General features: G+C 37.0%; 1 protein-coding gene across 27 annotated transcripts in view; it reads right to left on the bottom strand.

Annotated features, from left to right (window-relative positions):
• Positions 1-216: 216 nt before the first annotated feature.
• Positions 217-17,419, bottom strand: part of NRCAM (neuronal cell adhesion molecule) — a 65,230-nt gene continuing 48,027 nt past the window's right edge. For 23 of the 27 annotated variants that reach the window (XM_030469624.1, XM_030469612.1, XM_008492810.2 and 20 more), the window contains 3 exons: positions 13,469-13,600; positions 10,840-10,918; positions 367-604 (listed from right to left, as the gene is read on the bottom strand). In XM_030469624.1, the coding sequence (XP_030325484.1) occupies positions 367-604; positions 10,840-10,918; positions 13,469-13,600 (449 nt within the window). The other 4 variants (XM_030469602.1, XM_030469617.1, XM_008492807.2 and 1 more) reach the window with 4 other exon arrangements.

Below are 17,419 nucleotides of genomic sequence, written 5' to 3'. Positions count from 1 at the left end.
ATAACAAAGTGTCAAACCATGTTTTTATAGTGTACACGAGATTATCTGTGAATTGTGTAGCTTTTTTTCTCTCCATGCATTATACTGTATTTTCAACGGAAAACAAAATTACAAGTCGATGTTATTGGTTGTGTCAGTTCCTTTGTAAAAAAAGTAAAAACACCCAAGTTCTGAACAAAATCTGAATTTTGTATTTCGAGTCATACTAACATACCACTTAATGGGTCGTTATGCTGTACAACTGGATTGACCTGCAGATTCTCATAGCATTAACATCTTGTGGTGAGGAGCTCCGTTACCTGCATGTTCATAGCATGAGAAGAAGGATGCACAAGTGCTTTAAACAAAGGGGATCGAGTTCTGTGGTTACACAAATGAATTCATGGCATTTACAGGAGAAGGAGCCTCAGAGCTTTCATTTCCTTCTGCAGGTTCTTTCTCTTTTTTACCACTATATTGTCCAATAAAGGAGCCATCCTCATTGAACTGACCATTTACACCTTCTCCATAGTCAACTAAACTATCATCACTGTCTTCTTTTTTCACAGTTCTGTCTGAAGGTGTCCGACTTCCTTTTTTTAGAGGTTTGTGGTCCTCTGCATCACTGGAGACACAAACAAAGAAATGGAATTAACTGATGTATTATATATGAAGACAAAATAATCCATGCATGCAGAGTTTATAAAAAGCCCGTGTGCAACCCTGTAATCCTTTAGTAAACCCACATCACATTGTAGAGACAACTCAATATGATGCAGTTGACATGAATACATGGTGTAGGAATGGTTTAAACTGAGAATGTCTTCAAGTGGAGGGAGAGGGAGCTGTGGTTTCTTTTTCTTTTTCTTTTTTTTTTTTTTTTTTTTTTTTCTCCATCGTGCATGGCTTTTCAATGATAAGGCCTGTGCCCCTGGCTTGGAAGCAATTTAAATGCAACTGCAAGCATTAACAAGTGGGTTGTAAATCTATGAAAAAAGTAATTTATGTTTTCTCCAAGGTAACAAGCTTATGATGTGCTGTGAAGTTAGTCTGTTAAACTTCTTGATTTCTTTGACTCCTTGAAAATGAATGAAGAATGAATTTGGTTAAATGAAATATACTGATTTTCTTTACTAGTATAAAGAAAATAAAAGTGCTGCATTTCAAATAATTTGTTACATAATGCAGGCCAGACTTGCAATTTTCAACCTTACCTTTCAAGAGACCTACATATTCCATTAAAAGGGTGCAGAAGAAACAAATGAAAATAGCCTAAGAAGAAAAGCAAAGTCCATATCCTGATAGTGATCAGTAGTTTATCAATAATAAGCTGCTTCTAAAATTGCTAAAACATTTACTTTATGCAGGTAAAGGAACAATTTAGCTTACAGTAGCTAGAATTGAGCAGTTAAGGGTATGCTTAGCTTTATTCATTACTTGCCAGATCAACCTTTGTATCTTAATCCATAACGTGTTCTGACAATGATGCTGGGCAGCTGGAGGACAACAGAAAAACCAGAGAAAAGCAGGGAGGAGAGGGAGGAGAAATCCCCATAGCAAAGTAATGTGGCTTTGCCTTCTCAGTGGAGAAGCTGGAACAGCAGCAGCAACCTCAAATAACTCTTGCCTGTCGTTCATGACATAGATTCAGTTGGGCTCTTTTCAGAATCCTTTGCACTGCATTTCAGTTTCAAGATGAAGATTTCAGCAGCAGCTCCAAAGCATTTAGAATTAAAAAGCACTATCACCAGCTGCACTTCTGGGTACAATTATTTACCTTGTCCTAAACAAAATATGTGGCTTTAATTGCTTATAAGTTACTAAAGAGTACGTGACTTTGGGTTTTTATTTAAAGACTCACAGCTTATGAAAAACATGAACTTGTATAGAATACCAAAGAATATATATATATATAGAGAGAGAATATATATAGAATATATATATAGAATATATATAGATTATATATAGAATATATATAGAATATATATAGAATACCAAAGAAATTAAAATATATTTTTAAATATCCACAATATGAGACTGAATATATATTCAGAAAATTATTTTAACCTTTTCATTCCTGAAGACAAGTATCCTACTTCTTCCAACAGTGTACTTCCTATTTTTTTTCCTAATGAAAATCTTTGAAGCAGAGAAGCCAGAAATACATAGCATTTACAAGGTCACACAGACTACATTGTAAAAAAAAGCACACCAGAGATTTTATCCTTCCATACATATATAACAAGTGGTAGGAATATTTATCTCCATAGAATCAGAGAGTGGTTTGGACTGGAAAGGACCTTAAAGATCATCTAGTTTCAATCCCCCTGCACAGGCAGGGACACCTCCCAGAAGACCACCAATCGAAGCCCCATCCAACCTGGCCTTGAACACTTCCACAGAGAGGGCATCCACAACCTCCCTGGGCAACCTGTGCCAGCACCTCACCACCCTCAAATTAAAGAATTTCTTCCTAATGGGTCACCTAAATCTCCCCTCATCGAGCTTTACACCACTGCCCCTTGTCCTCTCACTACACAGCAGTGTAAAAACCTTATTAACGTGTAAGAAATATTTAATGTTTAAAATACACAAAGGCAAAAAATCTAAACCTGACTGTATCAGTTTTGACTTTGTTTTTAGGTTTGGCATGAGGATAAGTATCAAACCATCGATCTCCTGTGCTCACTGCTGCTGCAGCCATCCAAGCTGGTAACATTTAGCAGAATGTCCCTCTGAAATGTAAAGCATCCAGCAGCAAAGTGCAAATGTTTATAAATGCAAACACCAGCAGATTACAAAGGGTTCACAAAGAGAGTTCATTTTGGAAGGACCTGTACTTGAAAGGTTGAGGATAGAAGTGAGTATTTAAAATTTACACACAATGTAGTTTCTCCATTGCCCTCATCTGAGGACGTCAGAGTCATCAAAACAGGCTACTCAAGCCAAACGAAGGCTCCCACTCTGATATGGTACCCAGTCCTACTCCTAAAGAATCATAGAATTGGCTGGGTTGGAAGGGACCTCAGAGATCATCAAGTCCAACCCTTGATCCACTACTGCTGCAGTTACCAGACCATGGCACTGAGTGCCACATCCAGTTTCTTTAAATATCTCCAGGGATGGAGAATCCACTACTTCCCTGGGCAGCCCATTCCAATGCCTGATCACCCTCTCCGTAAAGGAATTCTTTCCAATATCCAACCTAAACCTCCCCTGGCACAACTTGAGACCATGCCCTCAAGAATGCCCAAGAAGAATGACCTGCAGTATTTAATGCTTGCTGGGTAATGCCATTTAATAAAAACATTACAAATACAGCTTGCTGTCCAACTTTAGGTGACTAAGTTCTTAACTGCTTATATTGGAACATGTAGGAATGGAAAAAAATTACAATTGCATTTGTACCATATTCCAGCTGCTCAAGAAGTTGTACAAAGACCCAGTGTAAGTCACTAGACTGGAACACCAAATATATAATGCATCATCACTGTATTATATTATAAATATCCACATTTTGCTGTATAATCAAATGTCAAGCTCAATTTTCATTTATAAGATGGATAAATCTTGGTAAAAGAACTTCTCTTGAAGTTTTCATGTTGGAATTTTGAAAAGAAGTTTTATTTTTAAGTCAAATAATGAAGAAATATTTACACAGTTCATTGCACTGTGTCTGTGATTTTTCTATACTTTAGTAAGGATGCAAATTCTACTGTCTGTATAATTAAAACAAAAAAACAACACCAAAAAGAAACAAAACTGCAGATTCAGTCAGGAGAGTACCTGCAGGAAGGTGGGCCCTGGTCTAAGAACACAGTTGTAAAAATTAAATCTGAATCTGGGGATCCCCTCCCTTTTTGCACTATATATGTCCAAAAAGTTTGCCAAGATTCTGGCAGAGGAAAAAAGGTGTGGGATTAACCAGGGTGCTTTCCACTCCTTACTCAGGAAAAGGAAATCTATGCCATTTATTCTTTATCAAACTGTATTATGGCTCTGGCATTAGATGAATACAATGTTTTGTGTAGAAGAAAAGAAAACTGAGGGATAAAAAGCAATACAACAAGCAGGAAAGAGAGAGAAAAAAGTGAAGACACCGATGTTTTGCACAGTACTTCTGTAACCCTCGAGGGGCAAAACAGAGAAGGGACCTTAGTGCTCTGGGGAAATTAATGTATTTGCTGTTTGCTGCCAAGAAGCAAACTGCAAAACACACTTCATTGCTTTATGAATACTGATGCCCAATAATCTGTACAACACTTATACTGTAGAAAATTTAAAAATAGATTGCACAAACATGTTAAAGCCATAAATTTTGACACAAAATCTGCCAAATTTGCTAATCTTGCTTAGTGTTGTTCATAAAAAAAATCCAAAATGCAATGGGAATAGATTGCACTTTAGTTTAGGTTTTGTTTGTGATTTTGCTTGCTGTCTTTTATCCTAACCTATTATAATAACCTGAAATGGAAAACAAAGTCCAAATTTGTTTGACTAAAATTACAGTGGAAAGCTGAAGAAGTTTTTGAGATGTGTCATGTATTGTATGCAGTGCATGCAATTAATAGTAAGATAATAAGTTCTAAGGGTGAAACAAGAGGTGAGAACAGAAAGAAATATTATGTTTATGTCAGACAGCCATGAAAGTTAAGCCTAGGGATAGTTTTACTATTTGTTGTCTAACAAAATAGTTCCATATTACTAGTTTTTTTTAGGGAGAAAATTGCTTAGTCAATAGTGAGATGTACCAGTCAGTTTGGTTAATTATTAATATGTACAACACACCTTTCTTGCCTTTTTAGTAAGAAAAATATTCTTACTCTAAAAGTATGATTTAACTATTTTTCATGAATGCTAATACATGAAAATGTTTCTTATATTTAGCTTAATGAAAGTTTATTTTCTTCTTAGTTTAATGAAAGACATCAACCTTGCAGCTCGTGATTAAGAGATGTAAGAAAAACGGAGGTGACAACATGTAAGTGCAAAATACAAATTTATTTTTTTAAAAAAAGTACTTTGATTTCACAAGCTCATCAGTTATTGAAAGAAATATGTACCTTGAAATTTCCTTTCTTCTTTCAACTTTTCAAATTTTCTTCCTTAGATATGGGTACATGCAGCAACCAGTCAGAATGGGGAAGACAGTTTTACGATGCCTCTGCAGCCCAGCAGGCAATTAGTTCCCACTAAACTTTGCCAGATTCATGGACATGCAAAAAGACTCAATATATGGTTAGCAATGTACTACTTTTCCATATAACACAACTGTTAGGTAAAAGGCAACATAAACCAAATGAAATGGGTAAAGAATTCTGGGTGATTTGAAACAGAACAAGGATGCAGAAGATGAAAAATGCTGGCAGTAAATTCCTTTTTCTGTAACTTCAGATCAACAGCACAGAAGTTTTTAAGAATAAGCAGTCACATAAAGCCACCTTAGTACCTTACATGTGGCTACCCTGCACAATCCAGTAGAACTCCTACCTCAATACCTAACAGGCTCCTAAACTGATAGGACTGTGCAGATGAAAAATTCCTTGCTTACACTTTGTACACCTGTAGCAATCCAGACCTCAAAACATTTTACTATTTCTTATCTAGCTAAGATATAAGCACACCTGTATTAGTTTTCTGAGGAGTTTTTCTCTAGCCCCTCTACAATCCTCAATCTTTAATCCCAGCAGAAGATGGAAAAACTGGCAGATTAAGTTGTGGCTTTGAATGGCAAAGGGTTGAAAAAATTGTTGTTAGTCAAAGAACTTGAGTCACTGCTTGGGAAAACTTTAAAGAAAAATATGCCTGAGATAAATTAAACTTTCCACCTAAGCTCTTTCTGGTGGAATATTATACATAGGGAAATCAAAGCACTGATTTAAAAAGCAGTGACACTGATCTTCAAGCATTAGAATAAGAAACACTAAAGAAAAATTTGTGCATAAATGAGGACACAGTAAGACCACTGCCAAACTCAATCAGACTATGCAGAGACAGTAATTCTTCAGGCAGTCCATTGGCCAACTCTTGCACTAGAAGGGAACAAGCTTAGAATTTGTGCTGAGGCCCAAATCATTGCTTGGTCCCCCTGGAAAACACACCTAAGATGCCGTAAAACTCAAATAAATACAAAAGAAAAAATATACTACTGTAATTTCAAACCATATCCTCACTGTTAATTGACTCAGAACAAGAAGAAATTTATTATCTAGCAATCTCAGAACCCTCTACCATTTCCAGAAAGCCTCATAGCATATCCAAGACTTTCTAGGAAAAATATTTAATGTGTCAAAATGTTGAAGAGACAAAATATCTCAACAAAATGTGCAAAAATATCCTATATGACCACACTAGCAGTCCTGCCACTGCCGTTTCGTTGTCCTGTTTGATCTTACTAAGACCATTTTGCAGGCTGCATGGAGGCATTAGATTTTCTAACTTCCTATGAGTTAACTAACAAATGCATGCCTGCAGTCACTCCTTAACCAGGAATCCACAGGTCTGTAGAAGCCATAACTTCTGTATTTTTCTTGAGATCTGGAGCCCATGAAATTCTTGGAAAGAGATGGATATTGTCCCATTTATACATCTACACTGACCTGAACGTAAGATCTAGAAAGCCTTTAATTTTATTTTAAATTAAAATAAACATATATTTGTGTTACTTCTTGTGTTTCTTGCAGTCTCTTGGTGTAAGCATCCACTGTTGACAATTTATTATCTCCGTCTTCTACCACTCAGGATAACACTGGGGTTGTAGTGCAATCAGTTTGCCAGAAAGGGACAGTTTCCCCTTACTAGGTAAAGGTGCAGGTAGTCTCCAGGCACAGGAGCAGAGCCTACCCAGTCATTATGTGGTGGCTGAAACACCTGTGTTTCCTAATGCATTCTTTCCTTTGTTAGATCCATATGGCAGGAAAATCTGGTGCTGGCAGGTTCTGTACAAAGGACATTCTTAGAGGAAGCTGAACTTCAGGCAATTCCATGCTATGCAGAATGCTGGGAAGCCTAGAAATTCAAAGTGACAAAAAACTTCCCCTAAAAAAAGAGAGCTATGAATTCCCTAGGAGATTTTAATTAGTAGTTAAGATTTAAGTAATTTAATTCTTATTTTGAAACAACTGATTTTCTAAGCATTTGGCTTACTTGTCCAGAAATATTGAAGTCTAATCAGTATAAATTTCTGAGTCTTTCACTCTTCACAGTTCTTGAGAAAGGAGAAAGTAAGTCTGTGTTTTTAGAAAGTTCCTCTTGATGGTCTGGTGTCTCTCTGAAAGTGAGATGTCCTTTCGTACTTGGCATGAAATGATTGTGAGACCCTATACTTTCCCTTCCCTCCTTTAAACTTGGGAGGAGAACGAAAGGAGCACTTGTGAGGATAAGAAAATGAAGAGCTTCCAACAGAGCTGGGTTTTTTCAGCTGACGTAAGGAGTGTTTTTGTTTTGAGAAATCCTTCATGACCTGGACCAGAGATTCACCAAATAGCCTGCCTCCTGTGTATGGTAAAGACAGCAGTTTACATTTTAGATCAAGGAATGATTTCCAAGGACGCAGGTATATAGCTCTCCAGGCTACAGTGAGGCATGCCATGTTTTTAATGGTGAGCCTAAGAGAATCCTCAGCTGCATCATAGATAAAATTAGCTGCAATTTTACACAGCCTGCGTTTCCTCTGCATGGCGCCAGATGGGACCCATTTCCTTTGGAATCTGGCTTGTTCTTCCTCCAACCAAATTATTAATGCTCTAGAAGCATAAGTGCAATAGATAGATACTCCAAGCTGAGCTGCTGCTAGCTTAAAAGATCTTTTAATTGCTTCCTCAACCTTTCTATCAGTAGGATCTTTAGGGAGAGCACCTGCAGGCTCTGCATCACTAGTAACCAGCAACCTGTCTACTTGAGGCAAGGTCCCCCACAAAGCAGCTTTATCCATTGGAAGTGGATAGAGCTTCCGTAGGATTGCCGGGACTTCATGCTTTGCCTCAGGATTATCCCAAATCCTACAGACAAGATCTTCCACTGTTGAATGGATAGGAAGTGCATTATCTACCTTATCTTCTTCAGAGGGGATAGGCAGTTCTTCTGAAGCACATTGAGACTTGGAAGACTTCAGCATTAACACTCTCTTTATGTGCTTGAACAGGTAATTCTGGTTCTCCATGTCAAATTTCCGCAGAGGATCTGGACCTTCTTGGTCTTCTGTTGGGGATTCAGATGAGACCTCCCCATCTTCAGGGGATGACTCGGCATCCAAGGCCTTGCCAGCCACAGACATCTTCTTCCCAGGACTTGCATGATCTTTTAAATTGTCCACACGGTCAGACTCCAAAGTTTGGGAACTGCTCCCAGTTGCTTCTAGAGGAACCACTGGAACTTCTGTAATTGGTACCCTGGAATGCTTGACTGAACAGGACCTAGGCTGTGCCACAGAAGTTATGCTTTGTCTGGCTGCTCTCAAAGCATCCTTTAAGACAGTGGCTAGCTCTGGCAAAATGACAGATTTCATTAATGAATTCTTTTCAGATTCAGAGAAGTAGGAAGCAGAAGGTCTCATATTCCTGTGGCAGGAGCTCTGAGTGTCTTCTGAATCTGAGCTGTAGTCTGGGGGGTGTCTGAGCCAGTGCTGGAGAGAAGAATCCTCCCTTGCCAGTGAGCCATGAACGGAGCTGCAGCTGAGGGGTTGCTGGAAAAGGGATGGCTGTCCTGCCTGAGAATCTGAGCCCTCCTCCAACCCCGTTATCTGATGTTCAGAAGAATGATGTCTAGAGGCATGCCTGTGCTTCTGTTTGTCTGACCTCTTTTTCTCTTGGCAGAGGGAAGCAGAGACAGAACTAACCCTTGTCATCTCTGAAGACTGCCTAGCCCTCCTCCTGGTGTAAGGGATCTCTGATCTGCTGCTGGAGTACTGATCCCCTGACCTTTTGAAGGAGTTGGCTCTGTCAGATCTCACAGACTTTGCTTTGGTAAAGACAGGGTCTGCTTCAGGAGAATTGGCACAGCTACCTTTTCTTTTCTTTTCCTTGTCCAGTTTCTTTCCTGTCCAAGCAGACATGGACCTGAAGTGACGAAAAAAGTTCAAAATACTCGAATTCCTAGATCTTTCAAATATTACTTTTTTTTTTCTTTTTTCTTTTTTTTTTTTCAAGGGAAACCCTATCCCCTTAATCCTCAAAGAAGCACTGCATCATGACCAGCACCATCTGAGGCAGACAAACTGGGAACTGAGTGACTGCAGTGATACTGGGCTGCAGAGAGGATGCCAAGATATCTTCTGTAATCTGACTGGTTGCTGCTGTAGCCCTGCCACTAAGGAAAAAAGAGGAAAGGCCAGTATAGACTAATTACACAGAAATATATTTCAGAAAGGAGTTTTTGCATTATAAATAGGATGAGCTCTTTCAACTGAACATGTGGGAAAGCTTAGCATGCATCTGTCCATGTTCACTAAACATGAGGTGGATAAATGCCTTATAAAATAATTTAATACAGCACCAGGTGATTCTATAGATTAACTCAAGCCACTTAACTATGGAGACAAAAATTCAAATCTTGCTATAGGTCACACATGAAAGCAGACTTGAATAGTTTTATTCTTGGCCTGAGAAAACATAGAGTGAAGTCACATCATCTGTACAATCCCGGATCAAGGTCAGCTTCTGCTGCTGAAAGTTCCAAGTACCGAAAAAGCAGGGAGTGGTAAAGGAGAATGCAAACTGGATTGCCTAGGAGAATTCAGACAGTGCTTATGTTACCACCCTCCAAACACAACTTCACACTTCCCTTTTGATCAGCTGAATTTGGTTAATTTGTATGCACTTATCGCTGCATTAAAATACCATTCTGAACTCATTAACCTCAGAAAAGAGAATTGTGGATTTGTTTGTTTGTTTGTTTAAACCAAAGAATAAACAGAAACTGCTATTTGGCATTCAGAGCTGTATATTTATTGCAGTCAGAGATGAGCATTTCCCTTCTATGAAGAAGCTATGGCAACAGAGTGGATCCTTCTTGAAAAAACTCCTTTTTCTACGTATGTTTGTAAATGTCACACCTTCAAAATAATAATGGGCTTTTATAATGCTTTTGACACAGGAATGATCTGTAAAATCTATTGTAACACCTATGCAAAATATAATGATATTGGCATATTTATAAAATAATTTTATTTCCTTCACTAGTCAAAACCAACAAATAAAATGCTGCTTATTTAATAAACAATACTCATATGTGTGATATGAGCAGACTAGTCAAGGCATGCTTTTTGTGATGCCAGGAGATTCAGCTAGATTACATTTACAATAAAGGAAGAGAGTATGGAACAGGAGTTCTTGTTGCATGCTTTGAAGCTGCTTGCTGTGTATCTTGCACTGAAATACATGAAAGGGAGATCTGCTTTTCTTTGGAGGACATTCCTTTACCTCTGGGAATAACATCACTTCTTTGTTACTGGATTAGGTGTTAGTACAGGCAGCCATTTTAAATGCATTTGTTTTCCAGTCAGTGTAACACAAGATTGTCTTTATTAGGCTTGAATTAGAAATGTATTTTCAAAAACCATAATACTAAATGTGTCCTTACTGGCTGGACACTGTATCTGGTATATTAACTGCATGAAATAAAGATTCCTTACTTTGAGACAACCATGCTTGAATCTGGATTTCACCTTGCATTAGTGAATGGCTTTGGGTTTTTTTCTAATGGGTGTGGTTGAAATGCTTTCTATAGTTCTAAAACCCTGGATACAGAATCTTTGTTAACATGAAAAAAAAAAAAGTTAGTTTTGAGTTAATACGTGTGATATTATACACAGTACATGTGTGACATGAACAGTGAACATGACAAACCACATCAATTGCTCACCTGTATTCACCAAATGTTCCATCATCTTCTTTCATAGGTTGTATTTCTGGATCAGCATGTGCATCTTCCTTTTCCTTCACTAAAATATTTGAAATAGTAACTTCTATTATTACACTGGAAGATGAGAAACTTTAAGACCTTAATTTATCAAGCTGGCCCCATTTGGCAGGAGCATGGTTTGAATAAAATTCATTTCTTGAACTGGGACCTGAGGCTGTTACATTTTTTTCTTTTGAAGGAAAAGATCTGTTTATTAGTTATAAAATTTTGTTTTCATTCAAGTACAAAATACAGTACATCATTCTGCATTAGTAAAACTTTTTCTTCTTTTCATTTCTAGCATGAAAGAGAAAATTTTGTTAAAAATCCTACTAAAATACTTTGTCTACTTATGTTATCAATAGAGGTATTGTTTATTGAAATCCAAGTAATTTAGTTTTACTTATCCATGCTCTGTATTTCCTCTTGATATTCCTCTCATACTGATTGATAAAACTAAATGAAGACCCCTTGTGTTCACTGGCAGTTTGTACACTTTCTGCTTTCATTTCCTGCACAAAGACTCCAAGGAATTTTTAAAAGTATTTTAAGAATTATTAATATTGGATAAAATAGACGTGCTCTTTTAAGTTCTTCTTTTCTATAACATCTTCAAACACAAAGCCAAACCACCTACACTGGAACCTAAATTTAAAACAATTGTATCTCTCACACATCCTTGTGACAGGTTTAGTCACCATTCACTGCTTGGAATAAATCCACACATGTAACTTGTCTCTATGTAAAAGCATGCAGCACTGTGTCCTTTGACACAGAACCTCATAGCACCTGAGAAGACAGATGCTTGTAGAAGATGCATATTTCTTTGTTACACTTGTTGACCAAGTATACTGACTTCTAGAATCATCTTTATAGCTCTTCCCTTTGCCTTCTTATTTATGTTTTTCTGGCTACTACCCAAAACTCCCTTTTCTAATCAGACACAATAATAGAATCCAGTATACAAGATCTTATCTTTTACTCTGGTAATTTCCACGCATAATTCGTACATTATCAGTTTATATGATGTTAAAGATGATATTAATCATTCCTGACACTATTTTCTAACATAATTACAATAATGCATAAAACCTTGAAATGGATTTGGCTGCTGCAATTTTCTCCCAAAATAATTTATTACTGTTTTGAAACCCTAAGCAATCTCAAGATGACTTGCTAAAATTGTGACAAAAAGAGATTCAGTAATGTTGTGCTTTGCATTTGTCCCTACCTGTGGAACAGTACATTTGCAATGACACAAGAAATAGAATTACCTCCAGAGTCACAGCTATAAACAAGAGTACATAATGAACCTTGAAAACTTATATAGTCAATGTCTACCATATCTATTCAGTTAAGAGCATTTTTATATAGGTGTCTGCATGTGCATATGCATATGTATGTGTGAATAATAATAAAAAAACCCCATCCTTAAACCAAATAATTTTGCAGAAGCAAAGAAAAGGGCAGAGCAGGGATCTCCACAACATAATGTCAACCTCAGCATCCAGCTGTCTTCTACATTTTACTCAAGTTGTGTTTTACTCTGCTAGACAGTGATTCACTCCCTACTCTTTTTAATTTCATCACTTCACTTGTTTCATCATCCTCACTTTCCTTCTCTTTCCTCAGCTCTCTCCACTAAAAGTCACTTTTCCTATGCTCTCTGTAATCTCACGTTGTCTTAAAAAAATTCAAATATTAGGGAAAAAATGTAAGATTATGTCATCAGCCTATAATTTAATTCATATATAACGTTGTGTTGGGACAGAAGTGTCTCTTTCTTAATTTTTGCTGTCAAATCTTTGATCTCAACATAAAACAAATAATCAGTGAGACTGCACAGATTTTTGTACTTAATAATGTGGTCTTATCTTCTTATAAAAATCGTCTGCTACGCTAAATTCAGCTATACAAGATTCACCTATGAAGAGATAAAGTTTTAAGTGTTCACTGACACTAGTTATCAGAAGTACACTGGTAAAAACAAGTAGTAGAAATTAAACAAGCAAAAACTAAAAAGAACTCTTGCAAAGAAAAACATATAGCAGAAAAAACACCCTAACTAAAAGATGGTAACTTCAACTTTGGCTGCAAAAATTCTGGAGTTGACACAGCTTCTGAGAAGGAGACTAATATATTTGAAAGAAAATAATGTATGAAGGGATTTATCCTATGAAATGCATTCCCAGCATATTAAAGTAACTTGGCAGCTATGAATTGGCACATGTTTCCATACTTTCTGACTAACTAAATCTTAGTTGGTTGTTTCAGTGGGACAAACCCACCTGGATTAGACTTCAGAAGTGGGGTGGGAGGAAGGAGTATCTCAAATAAAGCTCAAACCTCTCTAGAGTGGTAATGTAGTAACATGACCCTTGAGGAATGAAGAAGACACTTTTCTTAAGCTTAAATGGATTGATTTTTTTTTTTTTTGCCAATAGGCAGATTTCTCCTAACAGTCCTACCAAATGATAAGACTGATTCAACATAAATGTAAAACAGCAGCAAATTAAATTTCTCCGGTAAACCCAAGATCTGTCTTACTGGATTACCAGTAAATCTTTACTCCCATTGTTACATAGCATACCTGGATATTTGCCACCCTTATTCCTTCTTATGAAGCAAACAATCAATAAAATCAAGATCAGAAGAGCAACAGCACACATGAGACCAATGAACCATCCTTGAGTAGCGATGTCTACCTGCCGACTTGCCATTGCTGGAGAATAAAAGAAGAAAAATAAAATGTTTTGCTGCATTTTAATGCTCTGCCAGTTCCAATAAATGACAGCCAGAACATGTTGTTCTTTAAGGAATAACATTCACTTTGAAAAGTAGAATGAAACAGAAACAGAGAAACTTTATTTTGTGAATATTTCTGTTATTTAAAATATTTCCAAATACATGTCCATAGAACTTACTTTTGAATCTAGAATTCTGCTGGCATTTGAGCTTAGCAACAACTTTGCACAATACTACTTTTCAGACACCTCAAAAGTATCCTCAACCATTTTACATTAATTAAACTACTGAAATGAAATTGCAAATTATAATTCACACAAACATGTCGACTGCATTCTGAAGATGAATAAAAAGCCAATACTCATTAGTTAATGCAACCCCATTAGTCTGAAATGGAGATGGGTCATTCAAGGCCCTAACATTCAATTTCAACTGAAAAATCAACAATGAAGCATCCTTTAAAGCCTTATCAAGCATCATGTTTCTTGTCCTCTCCTTGAATCCGTACCTCATCCTACAATTTATCATGATTGCCATGATTTAGCATTAGTGAGGACTTAACACAATGCCATTGGGAAGCCTTTTCTTTCTTGGCACTGTTTCTCTCCAAATGCTGACTCTAGCTGGAAGGTAATGTAAATTATAAGCCAACTACATAGGAAACATTAGGATTACAGATAAGGTCAGGAAATATCGGTGCAGTCTGAGGGCTGGATCCCTCCTACCGTGTTTCAACACAGTAGGAGGATTTTTCTTGTGAAGCTGATTTTCTGTTCCCCTGTTTGAAAACACATGACAGGCAACTGGCCTTAGAATTTCCTGTTAGGAAAAATGGGAAGGGGCAGAGGAGTTCAGGATACATGCTACAGACAGAAGACATGAAGCAGAGGGAGATGGTCACCCATCCAAACCTATCTCCTTTGTTCCTCACCTGCTTCTCTGATCCCTAAACCCAAGAATTTGAAACTCTTCCCAATAGATTTCTCGCTATTTGGGAGATAAAGATCCCCTTCTCACATGAATAAGGAAAGCAAATCACTGCCTACACAACTCATATGGCATTTGGTTTCAGCACTTGTTTTCTGGCTTCCTGAGATAAGGTATTGGATTGGTCACAGCCAGTAAATTACCTAGGATTTTAGTAAGGATCAATAGTACTTCAGATCTCAGTTTAGAGGACACTTCACACTATGATCACATTATCCTTGAGACCTTCAGTCAGCATCTCTGCCTGTATGCTGTGAGCATATCAGCTCCCTTGGCACACCATGTTCTCCTAAATGTGCTAGGAAAGGTCTCTAGACTTGCTTCCACTGAAGTGGAGGACAAAATACATTCATGGCTTTAAAAGTAGAAATGTGAAAGCCCCAGAGCCCCATAAAGATTTCCACCTCTCCTCAGAGAAGCTATGTCTACACAGAAAGGCTCACAAAAGAACATGAGAGAGAATCTGTTTTCAGTGGAGCATTGAGTTTTCCAGCCACAATTCCAAGTGCCACAGACTAAACTCTTCCCATTACAAAGAATTCTGGGTGACACCTGCTCTGTGCTGGTGCTGGCCTTTGAACAACACCAGAATTCATGCCCATATCTCAGTGTTATTTATCAACTAAGAGAAAGGCTGAGACAGAAGGCTTGAGGGCAACAGCTCTCAATGGTCAGAAGCACCTCTGATATCTGAAAACATTATCTGCATTCCATATGGAATAACAACATATATTCCATTTCAGAAGAACCAAGCTAAGATTGATCCTTTACTCTGCTTCCTCTTTTTGGTCTTGTTGGGCAAAGTTATGACTTTATTTTCATTTAAATAGATGAATGAATCTGTCTGGTTACTGTGGAGTTACAATCAGGAGATTTCCCAGCCATTGCTGGGAAACTGTTTCTTATATGCACAGCAATTTAAACTATTCTTGGATAAAAATGCCTATGCCTTATATGTATATCTATACACTTTATATACCATATATACATACATAATTATAAATATATGTCTGCACAAAATCACAAAGGCAATCTTCCTCTGAATTATAAATAAAATTTAAATAATTTTTGTTTTCACAGAAAGGTTAAACTCATTTTGAGTTTTGCACATATGCATTTACAATAAGGCATTAAAGGTTGTATGATACATATTGTGACAAAATGCAAAAGCACATTTAACATTCAAATGTAGTAAGAAATAACACCAAGCAAAACAAGTCATGCATAAAATATGCAAGAGAGATGGGAGGGAGTAAAGATGAAAACAAACTTACACAGCCTCAAGTATTCTTTAACCTACTGCAGTAGGAAAGGGTTTCCAGATCTCAGTGTAGCTTTAGAAATGGCAAATATTTGCTGCTTACACTAAGCAAATTATCTGCTTCAGGCAGAAAGACATTTACTGGACTCTTAATACAGGAGTCAATGCAATACACTGTACTGGTGTGCTTAAAAAGACAAACTCACACTGTGAAGACTCTCTATAGGAATGCTTGTCAAAGAAAATTGTGGCATAAGCCTCACATGTGAAATATTGCAGTTTCATTCCTAATTAAGCATTCATTCCATTTTCCAATATTTTCTTCTTTATCCAACTGCAGTGTTTAAAAGCTTTGATTTAGGCTGAAGACAGTGGGACACACCAGTTTTCTGCAAGAAATATGCTATGTATATCATTTAATGTTGGACACAGAACCATTCCATTGTCAAGAAGAAGAAAAGAGTGTCTTTAAATTCGCTTCTTCCTTTACTCAAGGACATGAGGCCAGGGCTACTGGGTACATACAGGATTCCCTATCTACTGGCTCACTATTTTTTTGTGCAGAAAGATACTTATAGGAATGTTTCCATTCAAGCTTGTTTTGAATGATACTTTAGTCTTGATCCTTGATCACTGCTGCTTTAGGCTGTGGATTTGTATGTGAATAAAATTTTACAGGTCTGGTTTTATACCACTAATAACCTCTGTGTTTAGGCCATGCACACTGGCAATGCTATTCAGCACCAGGGTTTCCATCAAAGCTTTCCTGCCATATGATAAATTTGGAACAGAAGTGGAACAAAACAAAGTAAAAAAAATATGATTTTAGAAAGTGCTCACTTTGAAACTGGAATATTCATTGTTTACCATGTTGTCTGATATTTAATACATACTGTTCAAATATATTTTCATATTTTATAACTACTTTCTTAAATCATAACATTCTGAACTTGGTGAGGCTACTGCTAAATACCTATGAACTGACAAAGATGCTTGAAATGAGCAGCAAGTGTACAAATAATAATAACAGCTGACCAAGAACATGCTGTGATGGCAATGACATATTCAGCATAACATAAAAAAAACTTCCAACAAAGCCTTTTCTTTGAGAAAAATGAAGCATCAGTGATTTGCCTATAAAGAAATATATATTTGAAATATGACTGAAAATATAAAAACCAAGGAACTTAAACTGCCTTACTGAGTCACAGGATATAGTTATGACACAAAACCTACCCAAAACCAGTGAATGACAGGAAAAGAAACATTTACAAGTAGGTATCTCTTAACTTTGGTATAAATAGATTACATGAAGTATCACATTGATTCTGCAATTCTGATTATGCAAACACTTGAGCTTACGGTTTGGGGTTTTTTTATTAAAACTGATCATATACAGATTGTCAGCTGTAAAAACAGATAGTGGGTCTATTACAGCTTATGCTATTTAAATACAGCCATCTATTTATATTAAGCAGAAATAAATGGGATAGGTCATCTTCACTGCACAGCACACAGATGGATTGTGAGCAATGAGTATCTTGCCCC

This window comes from Calypte anna, chromosome 1 (assembly GCF_003957555.1).
Source record: "Calypte anna isolate BGI_N300 chromosome 1, bCalAnn1_v1.p, whole genome shotgun sequence".
Taxonomy (NCBI): domain Eukaryota; kingdom Metazoa; phylum Chordata; class Aves; order Apodiformes; family Trochilidae; genus Calypte; species Calypte anna.
The sequence above is the reverse complement of the archived record's forward strand: the minus strand, read 5'-3'. Positions and strand labels throughout refer to the sequence as shown.